We start from the raw sequence: 22627 nt of genomic DNA on the forward strand, positions 1-22627 counted from the left end.
TCGTGAATTTCAGATGCACGGCTCATTTAAGTGCTTGAGACAGGATAACACGCAGGTGTCAGCCCTCCATATTTCAAAGCTTGAAGATTAACCTAATATACAATATGGTGACCTAACCGTTCTTCATTTGAAAGAAATCTGAAAAATAATCTCTGATACAGCCTAAGTGTGAGAATAACCCAGCGGGATTTCCACTTCTTCATTTCTTAATGAGTTTTTTGATAATGAGAGGTGACTTTGCCAGTCACTCTGGGCTCTATTATGGCTAATTTGACTCCACTTCACTCTCCTTGTTAATTATTAACACTAGCCTTTTTATCCTCATGAGACCACATTCCAATTTTTCCTTTTTCGATTTTTATGAGCCCATCTTTATGAAGGTGAAAGTCTTGGAGAATAGGTTTTCACTTAGTGCAGAGCCCGAACATTTATTATTCGTTTAGGCAGAGACGCTGTGACATTGATTATATAAGCACGGGTGTTCTTCAGGATGGCTTTAATGTGCTAGCAATGTGAAAAGGCTGTTAATTAAAGAAGAAGCACCGTGGTATTTTTCACTTGGGAATCAGTTCCCAAAAGAATGGTCATTTGCCACTTGCTAACATATCCACAGATTAAAAGGTGACTAGCTCTAAGGGTTTGCCTTTCAGTAGTGCTGAAAGAAATGATTTGTGCCATTTGCAGATGGCTTTCATTTGTCAGAAGCGGTCACTTGCCATATCTATTATCGACAGGACAATTGTGGCAGACAGCATGCAAGGGTAGAATCTATTTGTACTAGCGTTAGAGTCGCACAGCATCATTTAACTATCATGCTAATTGCTTCATTATGAAAACATTTATTTTGCCTCAACTTTAATACATCTCTTTCTCAAAATTGTTTCCTTAGATACCATTTGAAGTAATTACCCACCTAATTATCTCTTTAGTTGGGGCAGGGGGAGTGGATCAGGGTGGACGGAGGTAGGATGGAGGGACGAGCGGGAGCTCAGTGTTTTCTGGACAGAAATGAAGGAGCCGGAGTTTGTTTTCATCATCAGTCCTGCTCTGGGAATCAATGGGTGAGTCTGTGAGGGGCGGGAGATTGGGGACAGTTGCTAAAATTATGGTGCAGCTGATACTCTTCCCTGGAGGAAAACTACATTTCATCTCCAAGGGTTCTTAAGGCTAAGACTTTCCCCAATCATGCCCAACTCTACGGAAAGACGCATGACCCCGACAGAATTTTTCTCCTCCTTACAACAGAAACTGAATCTGCTGTCTTGAATCTTTCCCCCAACTAATTAGTTCAGTCCCTGGCATCCTCATTGTGGACGTTTCATATCATACATGATAGGACAACATATCCCATTTATCTGATTCTGTACCCTTTGACCAACTCTCTTCCTCTGCCCCCACAACTCAAGGGCTTTATGAAAATTTTCTGAGGTGAAAACAAAACTTCATGGAATCTCCTGTCTTCCTTTAAAAAATTATATTATTTTGTAAATGCCCCAGAATCTGCTTTTGTTTGCACAGGCCAAGACAGAACTGGAGACCAAGGGGGCGGGCTCCTGCTCACCTCTGTCTGTGACTCCCATCGGCCAGCTCCTGCCTGGCCACATCACCTCTTAGGGATTTACTTTCCTAGGCTGGAAAATGGAGAGCTTTGTCTAAAATCCTGTCCCCTTTCCAAAAGATAAACACCTATTTTTAAAATATCCAAGCAGGGGTGCCTGGGTGGCTCAGTCGGTTGGGCAGCCGACTTCGGCTCAGGTCATGATCTCGCAGTCCGTGAGTTCGAGCCCCGCGTCGGGCTCTGTGCTGACCCCTCAGAGCCTGGAGCCTGTTTCGGATTCTGTGTCTCCCTCTCTCTCTGACCCTACCCTGTTCATGCTTTGTCTCTGTCTCAAAAATAAATAAACGTTTAAAAAAAAATATCCAAGCATTAAGAAAGATGGGAAACAACCAGTGGGGACAGATTGAATTATTCATTAAAAAAACGCAAAACAACTCGGCTACCAAGTTTTCAAGGCACAAATAAATGAAGTAAAATTTTTAACCCGTACCTCCACTACTTTGAGGTGTGTCAGTAATTTTTATTTTGGGAATGCCAACATAAGCATGCAACATTATTATAAGTCACAACCATTTAAAATCTATAGTATATAATTAGTTGTGTACCACATGTGGGCTAACAGTAAGCACCGTTATTTAGCAAATTCTCTCCCGTTCCAAGACTGGACATTTCAGAGTGATCTGTTTCCTTTACTCCTGGTTAAAGTTGTAATTAATTATAATTTGGACTCTAACGTTAATTGGGTCAATGTGGAAAAAACCATCATGCCATAGTACTGATGTAAGGCTCTTTGTTTCTAGGGGGGATTAAAAGGATAGAAGTTTTATGTTTTCCTAAAGCTTTCCAAAAGGCCAATACAGGGGCAGCGGTAGGTTGATATTTTAACATTTGAACTGAGTTCACTAAATTGCCATCTGAATATTTCAGGAATTTAATAAAACAAACACATAATTATTAACAATATTCTTCATTACTATCAAGAGTGAATTAATAGCAAAAAGAAAGTACACTTTACCAACTATCAAGATACTCAGTGGTCTTGGCTTTGGATAGTAACTTCTGAGTTTGAGAGGAAAGTGACTGCATTGTATTTCAATTCCCCAGACTCAACTGTGCTCCCAATACCAAAAGGAAATTATGGCACTGGGGAACTTTTCTATTTACCTCACTACATGGAGGAGCTGTTTTTCTCTGAAATAATTGATGTTTTCTCAAATCTGTTAATCACTGCAAAATCAAAGCCAAGATCTAGACTTACCTCAAAACTGATAGTGCTCAAAAGAGATCAGTAATAAATGCTTCCATGTTTTAGTTGAATAATTTACAACACAACATAAAACTATACTTTATGCATTTAATAGTAGCCGATGTTATAGAAATGGTTTAAAACAGGAAATTTTTAATTTAAAATTCAATTATTTTGAATTAAATATATGCAGGTCTGGCTAAAAATTAACTTTCTGCTATTCTCATTTTAGTGTTCCTTTTTATTTCTCTAGTTCTACAGAAAGTGGTTTATTACTTTTAGAACAAAATAAGATGCTTTCAGAACTTTTGTTAGTGAAGAAAAACCGCTAGCACTTGAAAACTTTTCTAAAACATTATTTTGTCAGCTGATGGAAGTAGGCACTTCAACAGAGAAAACTCTCCCCCGTGCAACTGTGTGGAGCCCAAGCTGTCCGATTCGACGCAGCTAATGGCTTAGAAGCGGGACTTGTATTTGCAACTGGCCTCCTGAGTGTCAGGTCTGATCTCCTTGCCTTGATGCCCGCGGTACTCTTTCTTCTCCGGCTCCCACTCACGGCTCTTTCTCAGCACCCTGCACCACACAATCCCGTACGAGACCCTGTTTAGGTGTGTTTGTTAGGTGCTGCCTATGGATCAGGCAGGGGGCCAAGCTACTTTTGCAACAACACAGGCTAATATCAATCAGCTCATGAGAGTCTGGCAGTATCTAAGGAGAGCCAGAGGCCTCCTGCCCAGTGCTGCCACTTTAGACCCTCGTGTGTCGGTGGGGTCTGCATGCCTGATAAAGACCAAGTGGGAGCTCCCAGCAACTACAGATGTCTGAGGCAGGAAAATAAGGTTATTAGGTCATGACAGCCCTGACAATGATCCTTGAGAGCTGATCTTGGCCTCCAACCCCGGTTGAAGATAAAAGGGACCCACACAGCCCCATGGGAGAGAGGCCCTTCGTTTTAGTGTTCTTTTTGATATAACTCTCATAAATTCACACCTGCAATGCAAGAACTCTTATTAAAAATAAATACTAGGGATGTCTGGGTGGCTCAGTCAGTTGAGGGTCCCACTCTTGGCTTCAGCTCAGGTCATGATCTCATGGTTCATGGGATTGAGCCCCATGGACTCTGTGGTGACAGCTTGGAGCGTGTTTGGGATTCTCTCTCTCCTTCTCTCTCTGCCCCCAACCCCCCGCCCCTGCCCCACTCTCTCTCTCTCTCTCAAAATAAATACATAAGCTTAAAAAAATAAATATTAAAGGAGGCCAATTCATTGGAGTTTGCAGTATAGGTCCCCCCGCCCAAATTTCTTAGAAACCTATACTTGTTTTCTCCATGCATAAATACTGATATGTTGAATAAGTTAAATGATTCATCACCTTTACTGTTTGACTATGACATTAATTAAATGCCTCATTTTTGAATGAACTCCCAAATAAATTTAAATATGGTCAATTCTTGACTTTTTCATACAAATGGAGAAAGCAATGCTCAAAATAAGCCTACAACTATTTGTGTTCAGTTAGGGACGTAATGAATAATACTTATATTCATTTTTGACAGCAGGTTTATTGTCTTAAGATAATATGAAACCTGACTTATAAGTTCTTAGCAGAAAATAAATGATGCTAAGAGACTGGGAAAAGAAGAAGGTCATTTAAAGTCTGCTAGCTGGGAGGAGGGAACCAAAGTACAACTTAAAAGCTGGCTGGGATCATTTGCAGAATGAATGATTCACATACAGATAATGTGGGTTTAGCTACTTCTGACAGTACACATTGTGGTTAAATATGAATTAGGAAATGTAGCTTAGTTCTTTGGCTTTCTAGTAGGATATTTTGGAAATGAAATTGGATAGGAGAATGAAATTAGTTGAAAGAGTTGAGACTGAAATTTTCACAGACTAATACCTATAATATTTATTTTGTGTCTACTATATGTGCACTATTATGGTGTTCAATCCTCACCACCAATGACACTGTATGTACTATTATTTTCCTTCCTTTATAGATGAAGAACCTAAAGTTCACAGGGGTCAAGCTACTGTCAAAGGTCAAGTTGCAAGTGGCAGAGACAGATGTGAATGTCTCTGGCATCACAGTCCATGTTAATAATTACTAAAAATCACACCTCTCTTACTATAACGGAGGTTCTTGATCTGCCATCCTAAATTTGATGTCTATGGGAAGTCTAATATTACACACAATTTCATATTAATGCGGATTTCCCCCTCCAGCAAAAACAGTTACAGTTTTATCAGAGACTGAAAAGGATGAACAACAAAGAAATATAAGATGTAACAGAGCAGAGTGAGGAACAAAACCGAAAGAGTAAGTTTTTTAGTTAAAAAAAATTAAAAATGTTTGAGAGAGAGAGAGAGAGAAAGAGGGGACAAGGAACAGGGGAGGGGCAGAGAGGGAGGGATAGAGAATCCCAAGCAGGTTCCATGCTGTCAGTGCAGAGCCCGACCCAGGGCTCAAACTCATGAACTGTGAGATCATGACCTGAGCTGAAATCAAGAGTCGGACGCTTAACTGACCAAGCCATCTGGGTGCCCCAAGAGTAATTTTTTTTAAAAACAAAGATAAATGTAAAGACATGGATTTAAGTTTAAGCCTAGAAGTATATAACAGTGATGTCCTGGAACGAGGGCAGTAAAAGGATCTGGAGTTTTAAGTTACATTAAGTTTGCAATGTATCACAGGGTGACTGAGTTCCTTGGCAAGTTAGAGCAGCATGAGCTGCACAAAGACAGGGCAGAGGGACAGCACCTCTCCTGGGGTTCTGGGTTACTCAGGCCATGTTGTGAGCACTGTGTTCTTCACAGCACCACACTCCAGAGCAATACTGAAACATGGACTGAGGTCTATGCAGAGGAAGGTGGTAAGAGTGGTAATGGGCACAGAAACACTATCATGCGAGAAAGGACTGAATGACCTAGCAATAATGGCTCAGAGAAGAAAACACACAATAGTACAAGGCTGTTACATCGATCACGTAGAACAAGTCAGAAGCAGAGGGGAGGGGGCGGCAGAGATCAACTTGGTCTATAATGGGAAGAACAGGATAGAACAGGTAATTGGTGACCTGTGATCACTGCAAGTGTTGAAGCAAAGGCCGTCAGTAGTAACCAAACTTGGGTTTAAGGGAACTTTAAAAAGAATCATCATAGAAAGGCCTAGGAATCTGTGTGTTAAGAAATGTCCCCATAAAGTTCTGATGTAAAACTAGGTTTGTTCTGGCTTCTAGAAGACCACGTACCAGAAAAGTTGTAAAAGTTGTTATTGCATTGGAAAGAAAGGTCTCAATAGAGGACCTTTACATCCTCCTAAATTTCTAAATACTGAGAGAGCAACCCATACCACACAGCAATATTACACCATCATTATGGAAGTGAATCCCTCTCAGGCAAACAGAATTGTCAGAATGCATATTAGTAGAAGCCTTAACATAGCATGATTCTTAGAATAATGGCACATTTCTAAGTTGTCTTTCAGAGATGCAAGTATTCTCAAGTGCTTTAGAAATGCTAACCTCTGAAGATTTTCTGATTCACAAGGTACAGCGAAGATGCCTATATTATCAGTTCTTGATAAAAGCAGAAGGGTAGAAATAAGAGGAACTTCAGAGGCCAGTGGAGAAATCTGGGCATATTACTGGTTTCCCCCAGAACCCAGCTTGAAAAAGTCAGGGAGACTGAGAAAACATTAATGTTATCAATGTCAATCTTGTTCAGTGAGTGTGAGAGCTCTATAAATACACATTCACTCACACAACATTCTCTTCATCGACCTTCCCCTCCCCATTTCATATATGAAAGAAAATGCACGTGCTTACTGTCATTTCTGAGGAAATTATTAAGTAGTTGGAAAAGAGGAAAACTATCCCAGGAGTCTTGTGGTTGGGCCTCCAGTGCAGTATCCATATCCACTGTGAATAAAGCCCAAAATTTCTCTGCATGCTCTGCCAATAAATCAGGCCACCAGGCAAATGCCTATAAAAGGATAAATAAATAATATAAAATTAGATTACTTCTTAGAAACACACACAAATACCCTGCCACCTGAAAACATGTCATTAAGTGAAATTGTAAAAAAAAAAAAAAAAAAAAGTGAAATTGTAGTAGAATGCTATAAAATAGGATATGTAACACATCTGAAAATAAGTCTACTCACAGAAAAAAGCGATAGTAGAAATACACAAAACCATTCATAAGTAGTTATACTTAAATTATGAAATACATTTTTTGTTTTATATTTTTAAATGTTATATATTAAACATGTATCTTTAGGGGCGCCTGGGTGGCGCAGTCGGTTAAGCATCCGACTTCAGCCAGGTCACGATCTCGCGGTCCGTGAGTTCGAGCCCCGCGTCAGGCTCTGGGCTGATGGCTCGGAGCCTGGAGCCTGTTTCCGATTCTGTGTCTCCCTCTCTCTCTGCCCCTCCCCCGTTCATGCTCTGTCTCTCTCTGTCCCAAAAATAAATAAAATTTGAAAAAAAAAAATTAAAAAATTAAAAAAAAAACATGTATCTTTAAAGTGAAGTGATAAATGTCATTTTGCATTTTAACTCTATTTTAGATTTCCTATTTCATTCAATGCCGAATTTGCTTATTTAAAATTTGTGCATAACATTTTTTCTCACATTTAAAAAATACTTTTTTATTTGTAGTACTTTAAAAAATAAATCTAAGGTGTAAAGCTAAAATATACTTTCAAAGAGAGGGATTTCTTAACTCTGATGTTAATTAGGTGCTCCAATGGTCTTTGTCTTAACTAGTCTTCCATAGTCTCTCTGATGCCCAGCATTTTAATTTTGCAGGTCTTGGCATTGTCTATATGACTATATATGTGAATATTTTAATTTCTGCCTCTTAATTAGACAGTAACACTACAAAGACAAGTCTGTATATGTTCTATTTATTATTTTATAGTCAGCTGGGCATTTTCTAGTGCCTTTTAGGTCATGGCAATATTCACTTTAAAAAATCTGCTGTTTATATGAGTGAAAATAATATTTACTTTCTAGAAAGTTCTTGAAAACCATGTGGTCTGACCATGGACCACAGCACCAAGACTGCCTGCCCATGGAATCCAGCAGCAGGCCCAATCTCCCATGGTCCCTACCAACCAGCCCACCAAGAATCTCTTAATGGGATGATTAGTGAAGGGTTTTCCCTGAGGAAGCCAGTCTGTAGAGACTACAAGAGATGGCTGCTTCTTCATATGTGCAGACACCAACACAAGTCTTTAAGGACCATGAAAAATCAAAGAAACATGATATCAACAAAAGAACAAAATAAAGATCCAGTACCCAACCTAAAGACATGGAGATTTGCAAAGTGCCTGAAAGAATACAAAGATATCATCTTAAAGAAGCTCAATGAGCTACGAGAGAACACAGATGAACAACTAAATAAATTCAGGAAAACATTAAAAAAATGAGAAGTTCAACAAAGAGACAGAAACCATAAGAACTAAACAAATATTCTAGAACTGAACAATGACTGAAAAATTCAACAGAGAGCTTCAACAGAGTTGATCAAGAAGAAAGAATCAAATCAATGAACTTGAAGACAAGTAATCTGAAGTTCTCCAGTCAGAGGAACAATAACAACAAAAGAATCAAACAAAGTGAAGAATGCCTACAGGATTTATGAGGTATCTTTGAATAAACCAGTGATAGATATTATGGGAGTCCCAAAGACAGGAGAGAAAGGGAAAGGGGCAGAAAGCCTTTTTAAAAGAAATGGTGGCTGCAGCACCTGGGTGGCTCAATCGGTTAAGCGTTCGACTTTGGCTCAGGTGATGATCTCAGTTTGTGGGTTCGAGCCCCATGTCAGGCTCTGCACGGACAGCTCAGAGCCCAGAGCGCCTGCTTCGGATTCTGTGTCTCCCTTTCTCTCTGCCCCTCCCCCACTTGCACTCTGTATCTCAAAAATAAATAAACATTTAAAAAAATTAAAAAAAAAAGAAAAGAAAAGGAAAGAAATAGTGGCTGAAAACCTCCCAAACCTGGATAGGGAAATGGACATCCAGATTCATGAAACCTAAAGGACACCAAATTGCTTGACCTAAAAAAGTCCACACCAGGACACATTATAACTAAACTGTCAAAAGTCAAAGACAGAGAATTTTGAAAGCAGCAAGAGAAAAGTAATTCATCATATACACCCCCCACCACCTCACCAAAGCTATCAGATTTCTCATCAGAAACCTTGGTGCCTTGGTGAGAGTGGTAAGATACATACAAATACTAAAAAAAAAACAAAACGCCAATCAAGAATACTCAGCAAACTTGTTCTTTAAAAATGAAGGACAAGTAAAGACTTACCCAGACAAAAGCTGAAAAAGCTCATTACCACTAGACTTGCCTTTACAGATAAGTGCTAAAGGTCATTCTTCCAAACTGAAACAAAGGATGCTAAACATTAACACAAACATATATGAAAATATAGGGGTGCCTGGGTAGTTGAGCGTCCTACTCTTGATTTCAGCTCAGTCCATGAACTTGTCGTTTTGAGCTCAAGCCCTGCATTGGATTCTGCACTGATGGTGCGGAGCCTGCTTTGGATTCTCTCTCTCCCTCTCTTTCTCTACCCCTCCCCGGCTTGTGCTCTGTCTCTCAAAAAAGAAACAAGTAAATAAATAAATAAATAAATAAATAAATAAATAAATAAATATTGGGGCGTCTGAGTGGCTTGTGCTCTGTCTCTCAAAAAAGAAACAAGTAAATAAATAAATAAATAAATAAATAAATAAATAAATAAATATTGGGGCGTCTGAGTGGCTCGGTTGGTTAAGTGTCCCACTTTGGTTCAGGTCCTGATCTCACAGTTTGTGAGTTTGAGCCCCATGCCAGGCTCTGTGCTGACAGCTCAGAGCCTGGAACCTGCCTTAGATTCTGTGTCTCCCTCTCCCTCTGCCCCTCACTCACACACTGTCTCTGTCTCTTAAAAATGAATAAACATTAAACAACAACAACAACAAAAATATATGTGAAAATATAAATCTCACTGGTAAAGGTAAATACATAGACTAATAGTAATATAATACTATAATAGGGGTGAACAAATCACTTTTAATTCTAGTATAAAATCTAAAAGAGCAAAGTATTAAAAAAATTTTTTTTTTAATGTTTATTTTTGAGAGACAGAGAGAGAGAGAGAGAGAGAGAGAGCGCGCGCATGAGTGGGGGAGGGGCAGATAGGGTAACACAGAATCCGAAGCAGGCTCCAGGCTCTGAGCTGTCAGGGCAGAGCCTGACACGGGGCTTGAACCCACAAGCCGTGAGGTCATGATCTGGGCCGAAGTCAGACACTCAACCGACTGAGCCACCCAGGAACCCCAGGAAAGTATTTTTTTTTAAAAACCTCTGCAATTATTAGTTTATTAGTATCACCCAGGACTCAGATGTTCAGTATTTCTCCTGAAATTACACAAACAAATGCAAATTGAAAGAATCCAAGTCAAAATTATATAACAAAACAGCACTCCACCACAAAAGCCTGTAAAATTGCACACAAGAACACTATTTTAAAACACTGGCACTTTAAGAGAATAATCTCAAAAACCACAAAATTGCCAAGTTCTTCCCTAAACTGCTAAGTAGATAAATAGGACTCTAATGAGTGAGTGTGGGTTTTGTAAAGAAAAATCAAATCCAAATCAGACAACTCATACTGAAATACAAAGATTTAAGTGTCTACTTCCTTTAGGTCTATTTGATTTATATAAAGAAGCAAACTATGGTATAGGTTTTAAATGTGCCATACATTTTAGAAGTTGGCCCAATGAATTAAAAATACCTTTAATGGAGCATCAAGCTTCCTAAGAAATCCCTATGTACATAAATAGAAGGCATTTACAGTCAGCACTTTTTTTTCCCCTAGAGCCTTTGCTAGATCTAATGTCAACAAAAATTTTAATATGGCAGTCTTGTATTTTAAGCTCACACTTTTGGGGATACATTCTCAGGTCTTCTTTAATGTGGGAACTACAACTATAATACATAGTAAGGGGAGTTAAAGAACATAGAGTCCTCATGTAAACGATTAGAACATACTTATCTCCTAGTCCTTCAAGGATAGACTTTCAAAATGTTTGAGTCTATACTAATCCCATGCTTTGAAAAGACTGGTTACTCTGCTTTATAAATGTAACTGGGCTATGTGAAGTCTGATGTCAACTGATCAAGATGGTAAGTTTCAGTTACGGACAAAAACTGTCTGAATTCAACTTTTATTACCCTCATCATGAGTATGAAGGGTGTTAACAAAAGTTTTTTACCATAAAAAATTTTTAATAATGACTATTACCAGAAAAATTTGTTAATGGATACACAGTATAGAAGAAGTCAATTCTTCCATCAATGGCATAACGTAGGCGTGTGTGAGTGGGGTAGGTAAAAGTGTAGTGTTTTGGTATGTAATTAAATTTAAGTTGTTACCACTGTTGAAAGGTGTGGAGTCTAATTAAAAGGTAAATCCTTACCTAAGAATACTTACTTTAAGTGTAAATGAATTAAACTCCCCAATCAAAAGACACAGACTGAATAAATGAATAAAAAAAAGATCCAATTCTATGTTTATGAGACTTTAGATTTAAGGACACACATAGGCTGAACGTGAAGGTATTGTAAAAGATATTCCGTGCAAATGGTAACCAAAAGAGCAGGGGTGGTTATACTTACATCGAACAAAACAGACTTTAAGTAAAAAACTGCCGTAAGAGAAAAAAAGTGGGTCACTATATAATGATTAAAGAGTCAATTTACTAACAAGAAAGAATAATTATAAATATATATGCACCCAAGCTCAGAGTACCTAAATATATAAAACAAACACTGACACTCTTAAGGGAGAAATAGAAAGCAATACAATTATATTCGGAGACTTTAAAGACTACACTTTCAATAATGAATTGATCTCCTCCACACAGAAAATTAATAAGGAAACAGCAGACTTGAATAACACTTTAGACCAAACGGACCTAAAAGAACATATAAAGAACATTCTACCCACCAGCCAGAGACTGCACATTCTTCTCAAGTACACACAGAACAATACCCAGGAGAGATCCCATACTAAGTCACAAAATAATTCTTAACTTTTGAAATCACCCCAAGTATCTTTTCTTACAACAGTGGAAGGAGATCAGAAATCAGTAATAAAAGGAAGACAGAAAAATCACAAATATATGGAGATAAACAAGACACTCTTGAACAGCCATTGGGTCAAACAAAAAATCATAAGGGAAATAGAAAATATATTGAGACAAACAAAATTGAAAACACTATATACCAAAATTTATGGGATGCAGTAAAAGCAGTACTAAGAAGGAAGTTTACAGCAATAAACACCTATATTAAAAAAGTAGAAAGATCTCAAATAACAACCTCATGTCACACTTCAAGGAATTAGAAAAATAACTAAGTCTGAAGTTAGGAAAAAAACAAAATAATAAAGATTAGAGCTTAAATGAAATAGAAAATATGAAGTAATAGAAGATATCAATGATACTAAGTTAAATTTTTAAAAAGATAAACAATACCAAGAAAACTTTAGGCTAATAAAAAGACGATGCAAATAAAATCATAAATGAAAGAGAAGGCATTAAAACCAATGCCATGGGAATAAAAAAGATCAAAAGGAACTACTACCCAATGATATCTTGAATATTACACCAAAAGCACAGACAACAAAAGCAAAAATACATAAACAGGACTATATCAAACTAAAAAGCTGCTGCATGGCAAAGGAAACCATCAACAAAATGAAAAGGCAACTTATGGAATGGGAGAACATATTTGCAAAGAGTTTCTCTGATAAAGGGTTAATATCCAAAGTGTATAAAGAACGCTACAGCTCAATAGCATGAGAACCCAAATAATCTGATTAAAGGATGGGCAAAGACCTGAATGGACATTTCTCTGAAGATTGACAAACGGCCAACAGCCATATGAAAAGGTCCTCAGCATCATTAATCATACTTTGATTTTCGAATGCAAATCAAAACTACAATGAGCTATCACCTCACACCTATCAGGATGGCTATTATTAAAAAAAACCACAAAAGATAAATTTTGTTGAAGATGTAGAGAAAGGAGAACTCTTGTATACTGTTGCTGAGAATGTAAATTGCTACTGCCATTATGATAAACAGTATGGAGATTTCTCAACAAATTAAAAATAGAAGTGCCACAGATCCAGCAATCCTATATCTTAGTATATCTAAAGGAATTGAAATCAGAATCTCAAAGAGATATCTGCATTGCCCTGTCCACTGAAGCATTATTCACAATAGCTAAGACATGGAAGCAATGTAAATGTCCACCAGCAGATGAATGGATAAAGAAAATAGGGCATTGATACACAATGGAAATTCCTTTAAAAAGGAGGAGGGAAATCATGCCATTTGCCACAACCTGGTTAAATCTAGAAGACGTTATGCTGAGTGAGATCTACACTAGTCAAATCCTTAGAAGCAGAGTGTGGAATGGTGGATTCAGACGCAGAACGGCTGGGGGGAGTGTGAATCAGGGATGCATTAGTGAAAGGTGCAAAGATTTCATTATACGAGATGAACAAGTCTTAGAGATCTACTGTGCAGTACAGTGCCTAGAGTTAACAGTGCTCTGTTACATACTCAACATTTTGCTTCGAGGCTACATCTTGTGTTAAGTGCTCTTATCACACTCACACACAAAAAATAATGTGGATTTGTCTGGCTACGGTATCTCAGTTCTGTTTAATTTGCATTTCTCTAATAATGAATGGGTTTGAACATTTTTTCATATCCATAAGGGCTCTCTTTATACTGTTTTTAGTGAATTGTTTTTCAGGTCTTTTCCCCTCCCCAGCCTAGAAAAAAAATTCTTTATTAAATAAAGTCTGTACTCAACGTGGAGCTTGAACTCACCACCCCAAGACCGAGAGCTGCATGCTCTATCTTCTGAGCCAGCCAGGAGCCCCCTTTCTCCCCCTTTTAAAAATTACCTTTTGGTAGTGTGTTAACCAAACAGATACAAAATATTTACACTTCTGTGATACAGAAGTTTCCATTAGTTTCCCAATTAGAATTAATCACTTAAAAAGGATTCATCATGGGGGTGCCTGGGTGGCTCAGTTGGTTAAGCCTCCAACCTCAGCTCAGGTCATGACCTCATGGTTCGTGAGTTCGAGCCCCGTGCCAGGCTCTGTGCTGACAGCTCGGAGCCTGGAGCCTGCTTTGGATTCTGTATCTCCTTTTCTCTCTACTCCTCCCATCTCTCTTTCTTTCTCAAAAATGAATAAATGTTAAAAAAAAAAAAAAAAAGGATTCATCATGCTATAGCCAGAGAAGTCAACGTTTACTTTCAAGAACTTTCTAAGAACATGTGATACATGGTTGTAAAACTTCATTTAATTTCTTCAAATGTAAATTAGATTAAAACCACATTAAGTGTCAAACCACAAAACAAAATGGATTATAAAATATCAACCCATTGGGTATTTTCTTAAAAACTTATATCACAAGATAATGTCCAATTTTTTAATACAAGTATTATTTTAAATGTTTTATTTATTTTTGAGAGACATAGAGACAGAGTATGAGTGGGGGAGGGGCAGAGAGAGGGAGACACAGAATCTGAAGCAGGTTCCAGGCTCTGTCAGCACAGAGCCCAATGCGGGGCTCGAACTCACGAACCATGAGATCATGACCTGAGCCGAAGTCAGATGCTCAACTAACTGAGCCACCCAGGCGCCCCACAATTTATTAATACAAAACATCGCCATGTAATGAATTAATGGATGGCAAGTATAAGAAAAAATTGCCTACAGGAAGAATACAAACAGATGTGAGAGTTAGGGACATTTAATGCCCAGCTCGGTGTTTAGGACTTGAACTTTGCTGCTACAAATATATAAACGTGAAAAACTGTTGGAAATGGTATGCTTTATGTCATGAGCTATTGCTCTTTCAAAATATTATCTTTGAATACTTCTTAACTATCTACTTAAATGGGTATGTGACAGGGGCGCTTGCGTGGCTCAGTTAAACGTCCGACTTTGGCTCAGGTCACGATCTCATGGTTCGTGGGTTGGAGCCCCACATCCGGCTCTGTGCTGACAGCTCAGAGCCTGGAGCCTGTTTCAGATTCTGTGTCTCCCTCTCTCTCTGCCCCTCCCCCACTCACTCTCTGTCTCCCTCTGTCTCAGAAATAAACAAACACTAAAAAAAATGGGTATGTGACAAATAATATAAAAGTAAAAAATAAAACAGTGTCATTTCATTACATATGTCTTACTCCTATCTTTTAGAGCTACAGCAATGACTGACATAAGAGGAACCAGAGATTCCTGACTCTAGGTGCAGCAGGATAGAAACTCAAGCAAAAATGAGGCGCTGCAAAGAGGGACTTGTGGTCTTACTTGTAGTTCACAACCAGTACTTTCACAAAAGATTAAAATTTTTAATCTCAAAAGATTAAGAAAGTAACCATCATGTTATGTCAAGGATTGTTTCAAGACTCAGAAAAATTTACAGAGCTCTTTTTAAAATGAACTTGGAAGACAAAGCCACAGTAGGGAATGAAATAAAATGGAACAGAATTTTATCTAAAAAAAAAAAAAAAGTAACTTCAGGATGGCAAGATTTTGCGATCAACTCACAATTTTCATTATTTTTACAGAAGTGTACTTCTGTGTCTCAAACTATATTCCTGATGAATGTAAGTCAATCTGTGATGAACGCTTATTGTTCTCCTAAGAAGACCAGAGAAAGCTTTAAGCAATCACAGTCTTTGAAAAGAAAAAGTAAGGGTCAAAGGCCGTTACCTTGAGAACAGAGGGGTTTCGACACCTACCCACTTACTTTTTTGCCATCCCCCTAGGTGGCAGTCATCCCACCGTGGACTGTAAGATGAGAGGCTGTACGATGTCCTCCCTCAAGGACCACTTCACGGAGGATTGTGGAGGTTCCATGGCATCAAGATCTCCACCAGGGAGGAGGAAACCCCACTCAGAAATGTAGCCATCTGAAGGGCACCAATCAAGTCATGATTACCTGGGTTAAAGTTATCTCAGCTCTAATGCTAAGCCACTAATTTTTGTATATGAGATGACAGAGGCAGAAGGTAATGCTGAATTGTTTAAGAGGAAAATACAAAACTTGATTGTAATCCTTTAGCCATACCATTTCTACCAACATTCTAACGACAAAAAGATCTTATACAGTGAAAATGATGTATGTGACAAGGTGACAATACTTTGAAAGCTGTGTTTGTTTTCTAAGCACAGTTGAAAACAGTGCAGGTAAGAATGGACACTGAAATTAGAAGTGAGTACCAAGCTTTTGCACTTAGTGGTGAGACTTGAGTGCTCATGGACAAATCAGTTCCCTCGGTGAATTTCCATTTCCTCTTCTGCAAATTGGCAATACTTGTCCTCACCTCCCTTATTTATTTTTTGAGAGACAGAGAGAGAGAGAGAGAGAGCAAGCACGAGCAAGCTTGGGAGGCGCAGAGAGAGAGAGGGAGAGAGAGAATCCCAAGCAGGCTCCATACTCATCACGGAGCCTAATGTGGGGCTCGATCCCACAACTGTGAGATCATGACCTGAGCCAAAATCAAGAGTCAGATGTTTACCTGAGCCACCTAGGCGCCCCTATTATAAAGGCTTTTTATACATTATATTATTTGATCCTCAAAACAACCCTTCCAGAAAGGTAAATGGCATAATTATCCTTGCTTTCTATGTTAGCAAACACAGAGAGTTTACAGAACTTGCCCAAAGTCATACACTTCGTAGGTGTCAGAACAATAATTTGAATCTCAGTCAGCTGGAGTATAGAGACCAAGCTCTTACACATGTAGATGCTTCTTAATCAACAATACTTGTCCTTCTATCTGTATGTCTATCATGTTGTGCAGATCAGACCACTGTTAATGTCTTCCGGTTTTTTCTTGCCAGAACATCTATTAATATTCCTTTATGTCTTTTCTAATTCATTTGAGGTCAGAAGCTTTTGATTAACTTTACCCTAAAAAATATAGTTAAAATTTATAATTTACAAAAAAAAGATAACTGCATAAATGAGCAAAAAACAGTGAATCTGATTTTGAAATGCACTATGTGCTCATTTTTTTTTCCTCAGGAAAAGATCAGTTTGCAATCCTGTATTTTATAGACAATCTTGAAAGCTCTGGAGACAAGTCTAGTGTCTGAAAGATCCCCCAGCCCCAACATACACATACACAGAGAGCAATGTAACACTAAGGGGCCATATTCCAGAAATCTGTACGCTCTTTTGAGGAACCAGTAGAATGGTCTAGAGGACGACACCTAAACCACTGTCAACCTAGCCATAGGTTTTTTATGGCTCTTTGGATTCAACAAAATCTCTCCCTCATTGGATTCATACATGAATATAAATATTGAAATAATCAAGAGAGAAAGCAAACTGAAAATACTTCAAAGCATATCTTAGGGGAAAGTACTTTTCAGAGGAAAGTACTACTCTTATTATTATATAGTATTATATATATTATATACACACAGTATTAAACATTACTAAATAATTAACAGACATTTTTGGTAGGCTATTGATGTTCATGGAATTCCATTTGAGAGTCACTGCAGCAAATGGAACTCTGTCTCTATAACTTTGCCATCTGAAAGCCACTTGCTGGTTATCTTCTTTCAAAATAAGGGACATTTGTTGGACCAGAGGCTAATCTAACCCAATAGTAAAACCACTCTAAAAAATGTTGGTTTATCTCACTGGCTATCGAGATACAAATACTACGTAATTAATACTAACTCAACGGTTGAGATTATTGTAGTTTAGTCAGTAGTCGGTAGGAAGCAGATCTCGTTCATGAACAAATAACCGTACTTTAAGATGCTCCTTGGATGTGCATGTTAGTGAGAAGAGTAGGGTCACACACAAAGCGGCAAAACAAATGGAGAAAAAAATCAAATACCCTCTCTCTTCACGTTAGAATCCACCCAGAAACATCATCTGGTTCAGATACTGATGTTCATATGAGTGAGTGTATGCACAAATATGTGTGTCCACCCTGAACTCCTTTCCTGTCCTGCCTCCGTTGCCGGAGGAAGAGCCTGGGACACAGCCAGCTGAAGCACAAGAAGAATCGCCGATGTGCAGTGAACTGAGAGCCATCTGTGCCACAAATACCAAATTACTGCCAACATCCTTTTTTCTTACAGTGTCCCTGATATGACGGACAATATTACATTTCGACGATTTCAGCGACCTTAAATCTAGATCCTGCTGTAATCATGAGCAACAAAGGAACAACCTGAGCTGTGCTTGCACTGATGATGTTTCTTCTCTCCTCCCATCTACTGGTATTTTCAGTACTCCACTCCCTTAGGCAGAGTCCTAGGATCCACCAGACAGCCAGGAAAGGAAGAGAATGAATGGAAAGGGGCATCCCCAGGCTTGCACTATAATCATCCCCTCTGTATTGCCATCCCTGCTATGATGCCCGGTATGAAACTTGGCAGCAGACCAGGGTAAGACAACTATTCTGCCCCTCCAGTCAACGAGAAATAACAATGTGGTTCACTGCAAAGCACCCAGGTCTGCAGTCCCATCACTAACCACCTGTGCATTTCTGGCAAGTCGCTCAACCTTTCTGGGTCAGTTTTCTTATCAGTCAAATGGCGTATGTGGAGACGGTGTGCTGGTGGGAGCCCAGGGCTTTCTCCTCAACATCTGGGTCCTCCTGGCATTGTCAAAGTGAGTGGCCTCTGGATGGACAGTTGACAGATCGGTTTGCCTACGTTTCTGGTCAGGCACAGTCTAGGCACTGGAATGTGGAGACAGCCTTAAAGATTTTCTGGAAAGGATCTTAAACTATCTTTTTAAAGAGAAAACAAGGTCAGAAATAAGGCCTCAAAAGAGAAGTGGAGAGGCCATCAGAGAGAAGGGAGGGCTGTTAAAAATGTGAAGAAGTGAAAACTGCTTGACTGGGAAATTGCTGATAGAAACCACCTCTTAGCTCTGAAACTAAATTGCCACTGTGATAGAGGTACAGTAAAGGTAAAAGAAGCCTACACAGGAGCCAATGGGAGGGCTCTGTGAGGCAGACACATTGACCTCCACCAAGGGAGCCAAGCAGGTGCTCGTGTGGAGTAAAGAGACTCCAATGTGAACACCCAGCAGAATAAAGATCAGTGCAGAGTGCAGTCTACTAACTTACTCTGGAAATGACGTTAGCATCAGACCAATTCTCTCCCCAATACTGTTCAAAGAAAAAGTTGCTCTGCTGGTTACAAAAAGAAAAAGGCGGGGTGGTGCCTGGCTGCCTCAGTCAGTAGGTCATGCAACTGCTGATCTTAGGGTTGTACATTTCAGTCCCACAATGGATGTAGAGATTACTTAAAAGTAAAATAAAAATCTTTAAAAAAAAAAAAAAGAAAGAAAAGAAAAAGGCAAAAAAAAAGGATAAAACCAAATCATCAAAACCTTTTCAAAAACCTTACTTAGATGGCCAGCAGTAATTATGCACACAATTATTAAGACACATTTATAGAAACTATACAGCCAAGATAAGTCCATTCAAAGAAATAATCTTTAATTGTAAGGAGGAGAAGTAACTTGGCGTTAAAGTAACTACGATCAAAGTGGGTTCTATCTAATCTTCACTAACAGAGTTATTTATTCCATGCTAGAAAAACAGTGGGCACAGCTTTACTCACCTCTCTTCCCTGATGGATTCCAAGAATTTGGAAGCATTGGGTAATGGAAAAGGCCATAGTGTTACAAAGCATTTTAAAAAGAGGTCATTATAATAATTTTATACTTCAGCATATAGTAGAGTGATATTTATGAGTTATAATTATCCATCTCGTCAACCATATTTTTGTGGATTACAAAATATTATTTACATTTTAATTATATTTGAATACATTACCTTTAACAAGCATTTAGTGACTGCGTGGAGTAGACAACACTTAATCATTGCATTTAAAAGACAGGAGAGTAATTATTTTCCTTATGAGTACAGGAAAATTAAATGTTATTTTTGTGAAATGTAGGGGAATATTAGATGTACCCATTTAGGTGAAATACACTGAAACTGAATATCCAATCAGAAATATTTTTTAATTCAAAAATGTCTAACACTCTGATGCTAATGCCTTTTAACAAAAGACAAAGACATCACATACATATATCTCAGCATATAATCATTTTCATTGTAACATAGCAGTAGTACTAGCCTAGAGAAGATCCTCGTGGGGATTCATTTCACATTATTGAAGCAGCTGTTTCTTCAGTTTAAAATAAAATATCCATAACAAGTTCACACATGACAGATGTAAGGTAAAAACTAGATTCCATAGTGTGAGCTAAAAGCAGATGTTTTGAATGATCATATTTATAATCAGATACCATAAATCTTAGTTACCTATAGTAAGGTTTCCTGAATATTCTTTTTTAAGAATTTGCTTAAAATGTACTTCCTATAGTTTCTCATATTTTTAAGAACTTGGCCTCATTACATATAAATGTTCTATAAAGTCTTATGTATCTGGGCTTTTAAAAAACTCTTGCCCATTTCATGTGCTTCCTCAAGAATAAAAGCACTGTTAAGGCCCTGAAATTTATTATACTTACTTAAATCCATATATTTTCCAAACTGAATTCAAAGTCATAAAATTCTTTTTTTTTTTTTTAATTTTTAATGTTTATTTTTGAGAGACAGAGCAGGAAAGGAGGAGGGGCAGAGAGAGAGGAAGACACAGAATCCGAAGCAGGCTCCAGGCTATGAGCTGTCAGCACAGAGCCCGACGTGGAGCTCAAACTCACAAACTGTGAGATCATGACCTGAGCCGAAGTCAGAGGTTTAACCGACTGAGCCACCCAGGTGCCCCCTTTTGTTTTGTTTTTTTAATACGCTCATGACTATTAAAAAGAGCAGCAGTTTTAAGTCTTAGAATAAGCAGTTGGCCCGGTGAAATACCACTCTACAGAGTGAATGTTAATACACAATTAAAACTTTTAACACTATAAAGAATGCAGGTTTAGTGAAAATTTAGAGAAAAGTTTGATGGTAAGAATAAAAGACTAATTATCAGTCATGTAGTTATCCACGTCTTCTACTTGATTTTGTTATAGTTTATCACTACTTTTCCTTTCGCATCTTGATTAATTTCCATTTCTAAACTAAAGCCATCCCAGCATGGGGGAGACACAAGGAATCCGGCATCAGGAGATGGGTTTGTGTTCCAGCTCTGCTTCTGATTACCTGTACGTGTTTGGCAGATCCCGTAGGTTCTCCCGTGTTCCTCACAGAGTGACTGTTGTCAGGAACAGATAATAAATTACATACATCTACAGTCCCTCTGTAACATACAGGAATTGGATACCCAGGAAATGCACATACATTCTCAGTTTTTCTTACAGGTAGATGGCCAGCTACCTATCAAAGTCTACGGGCAGGCCACTTCTTCAGTGCTATTCCCACTACGGCAAAGCATCACGTGCAGCTTTACAGGACAGTTAAAGCAAGTCGTCACCTCCGCATGATGCTCTTCATTCTGCTGTAAGACTTCTATGCAGAGCTCTGCTAGGTGAAGGACCTCTTCCAGCTTTCTGGCAGGAGTTGCCTGGTTCATGGTCTCTATGTTAAAAAGAAATCATCATAATGTTACCTTGAAAAGAAAAAGCCAAACATACTCCAATATGTAATGAGGAGATCAGGGTGTTGAAGTAGAATAGAAAGCATATTTTTGAGAAATAAGAGATGCAAAAAATACAAATAAATACATTCTTAAAAAAAAAAAAACAAAAACAGTTCACCAGATTGTAGAAAATATTTCCCTCACAAAGCAATCACAGAACTGCAAGTGCTTTGCCATTTAATATATAAGAACAGGTGCATCAGCACATTAGATGCTCAACTTCTGCAACAAACAAGTTACTATTCTCCTCAAGGTCGGAAACACAAAGAGAGAAGATACTACAGTCTTTTCCTTCTCTCTGTATTGTATTATCAATACAATACCATTCTCACCAGATGAGTCATTCCTGACATTAGCAAAAACCATGGTTTTTTGTTGCCATTTAAATTCTCAGCCTGAAATGTTTATAGTTTACGTTGATCTTAAATTCAAGAAATATAAAGCCACCTAAAACAACTTGGACAACCTGCGATTAACTGACTCCTCTCCCTCCCCCGCCCCATCCTTCCATGTCTGCCATTACGCCACCCTCTGCCCTCCTCCAACTGGAGAGGGGTAGGGAGGAGTTCTTTGAAGCTGAAGGTTCTTTCAGCATTAGGGAAACTGGTATAAAAAGGCAAGGCCACAATAAGATTAAGTACAGCTCCCTGAAATTCAGCAACAGAGAAGGAAAAGCAGTTGATTTTAGAGATACAACAAACTGGCAGAAATCAGAAGTGCCTCGTATAATGAAACTGTTTCAAACTGAATGTGAAGAACAGAGTTTCGAACGAGCACACTGAAGATAAACACTGTCTTACATTCATGGACTCTTTGTCCCAGTAAGGAGGTTGTAAAGAAGGGAAATAAAATTTTCAGGAAAAGGGCTTTTTCTTTTTAAAATGTTTATTTTGAAAGAGAGAGAGGGTGAGCACACGAGTGCACAAGGAGCAGGGGAGGGGCAGGGAGCAAGGTGAGAGAGAATCCCAAGCAGGCTCTGCACTGTCAGCATAGAGCCTGATGTGGGGCTCTATCCCACAAACTGGGAGACCAAGACCCGAGCCAAAATCAAGAGTCTTACACTTAACTGCCTGAGCCACCCAGGCGTCCCGAGAAATGGCTTTTTCTGCGGAACCTAAGGAGTTCTGATTTTTGGCA

At 38.6% G+C, this 22627-nt stretch overlaps 1 protein-coding gene and 1 non-coding gene across 19 annotated transcripts in view; both read right to left on the bottom strand.

Annotated features, from left to right (window-relative positions):
• Nucleotides 1-22627, bottom strand: part of CADPS2 (calcium dependent secretion activator 2) — a 540447-nt gene that overhangs the window by 73398 nt on the left and 444422 nt on the right. For 11 of the 18 annotated variants that reach the window (XM_030308325.1, XM_030308328.1, XM_032592435.1 and 8 more), the window contains 3 exons: nt 21326-21429; nt 19505-19513; nt 6634-6790 (listed from right to left, as the gene is read on the bottom strand). In XM_030308325.1, coding sequence (XP_030164185.1) covers nt 6634-6790; nt 19505-19513; nt 21326-21429 — 270 coding nt within the window. The remainder of the gene's footprint in view (nt 1-6633; nt 6791-19504; nt 19514-21325; nt 21430-22627) is intronic. The other 7 variants (XM_030308335.1, XM_030308333.1, XM_030308330.1 and 4 more) reach the window with 1 other exon arrangement.
• On the bottom strand, nt 3620-3749 carry LOC115509524. Its single transcript, XR_003967411.1, has one exon.

The sequence above is a fragment of the Lynx canadensis genome, chromosome A2 (genome assembly GCF_007474595.2).
Source record: "Lynx canadensis isolate LIC74 chromosome A2, mLynCan4.pri.v2, whole genome shotgun sequence".
Taxonomy (NCBI): Eukaryota; Metazoa; Chordata; class Mammalia; order Carnivora; family Felidae; genus Lynx; species Lynx canadensis.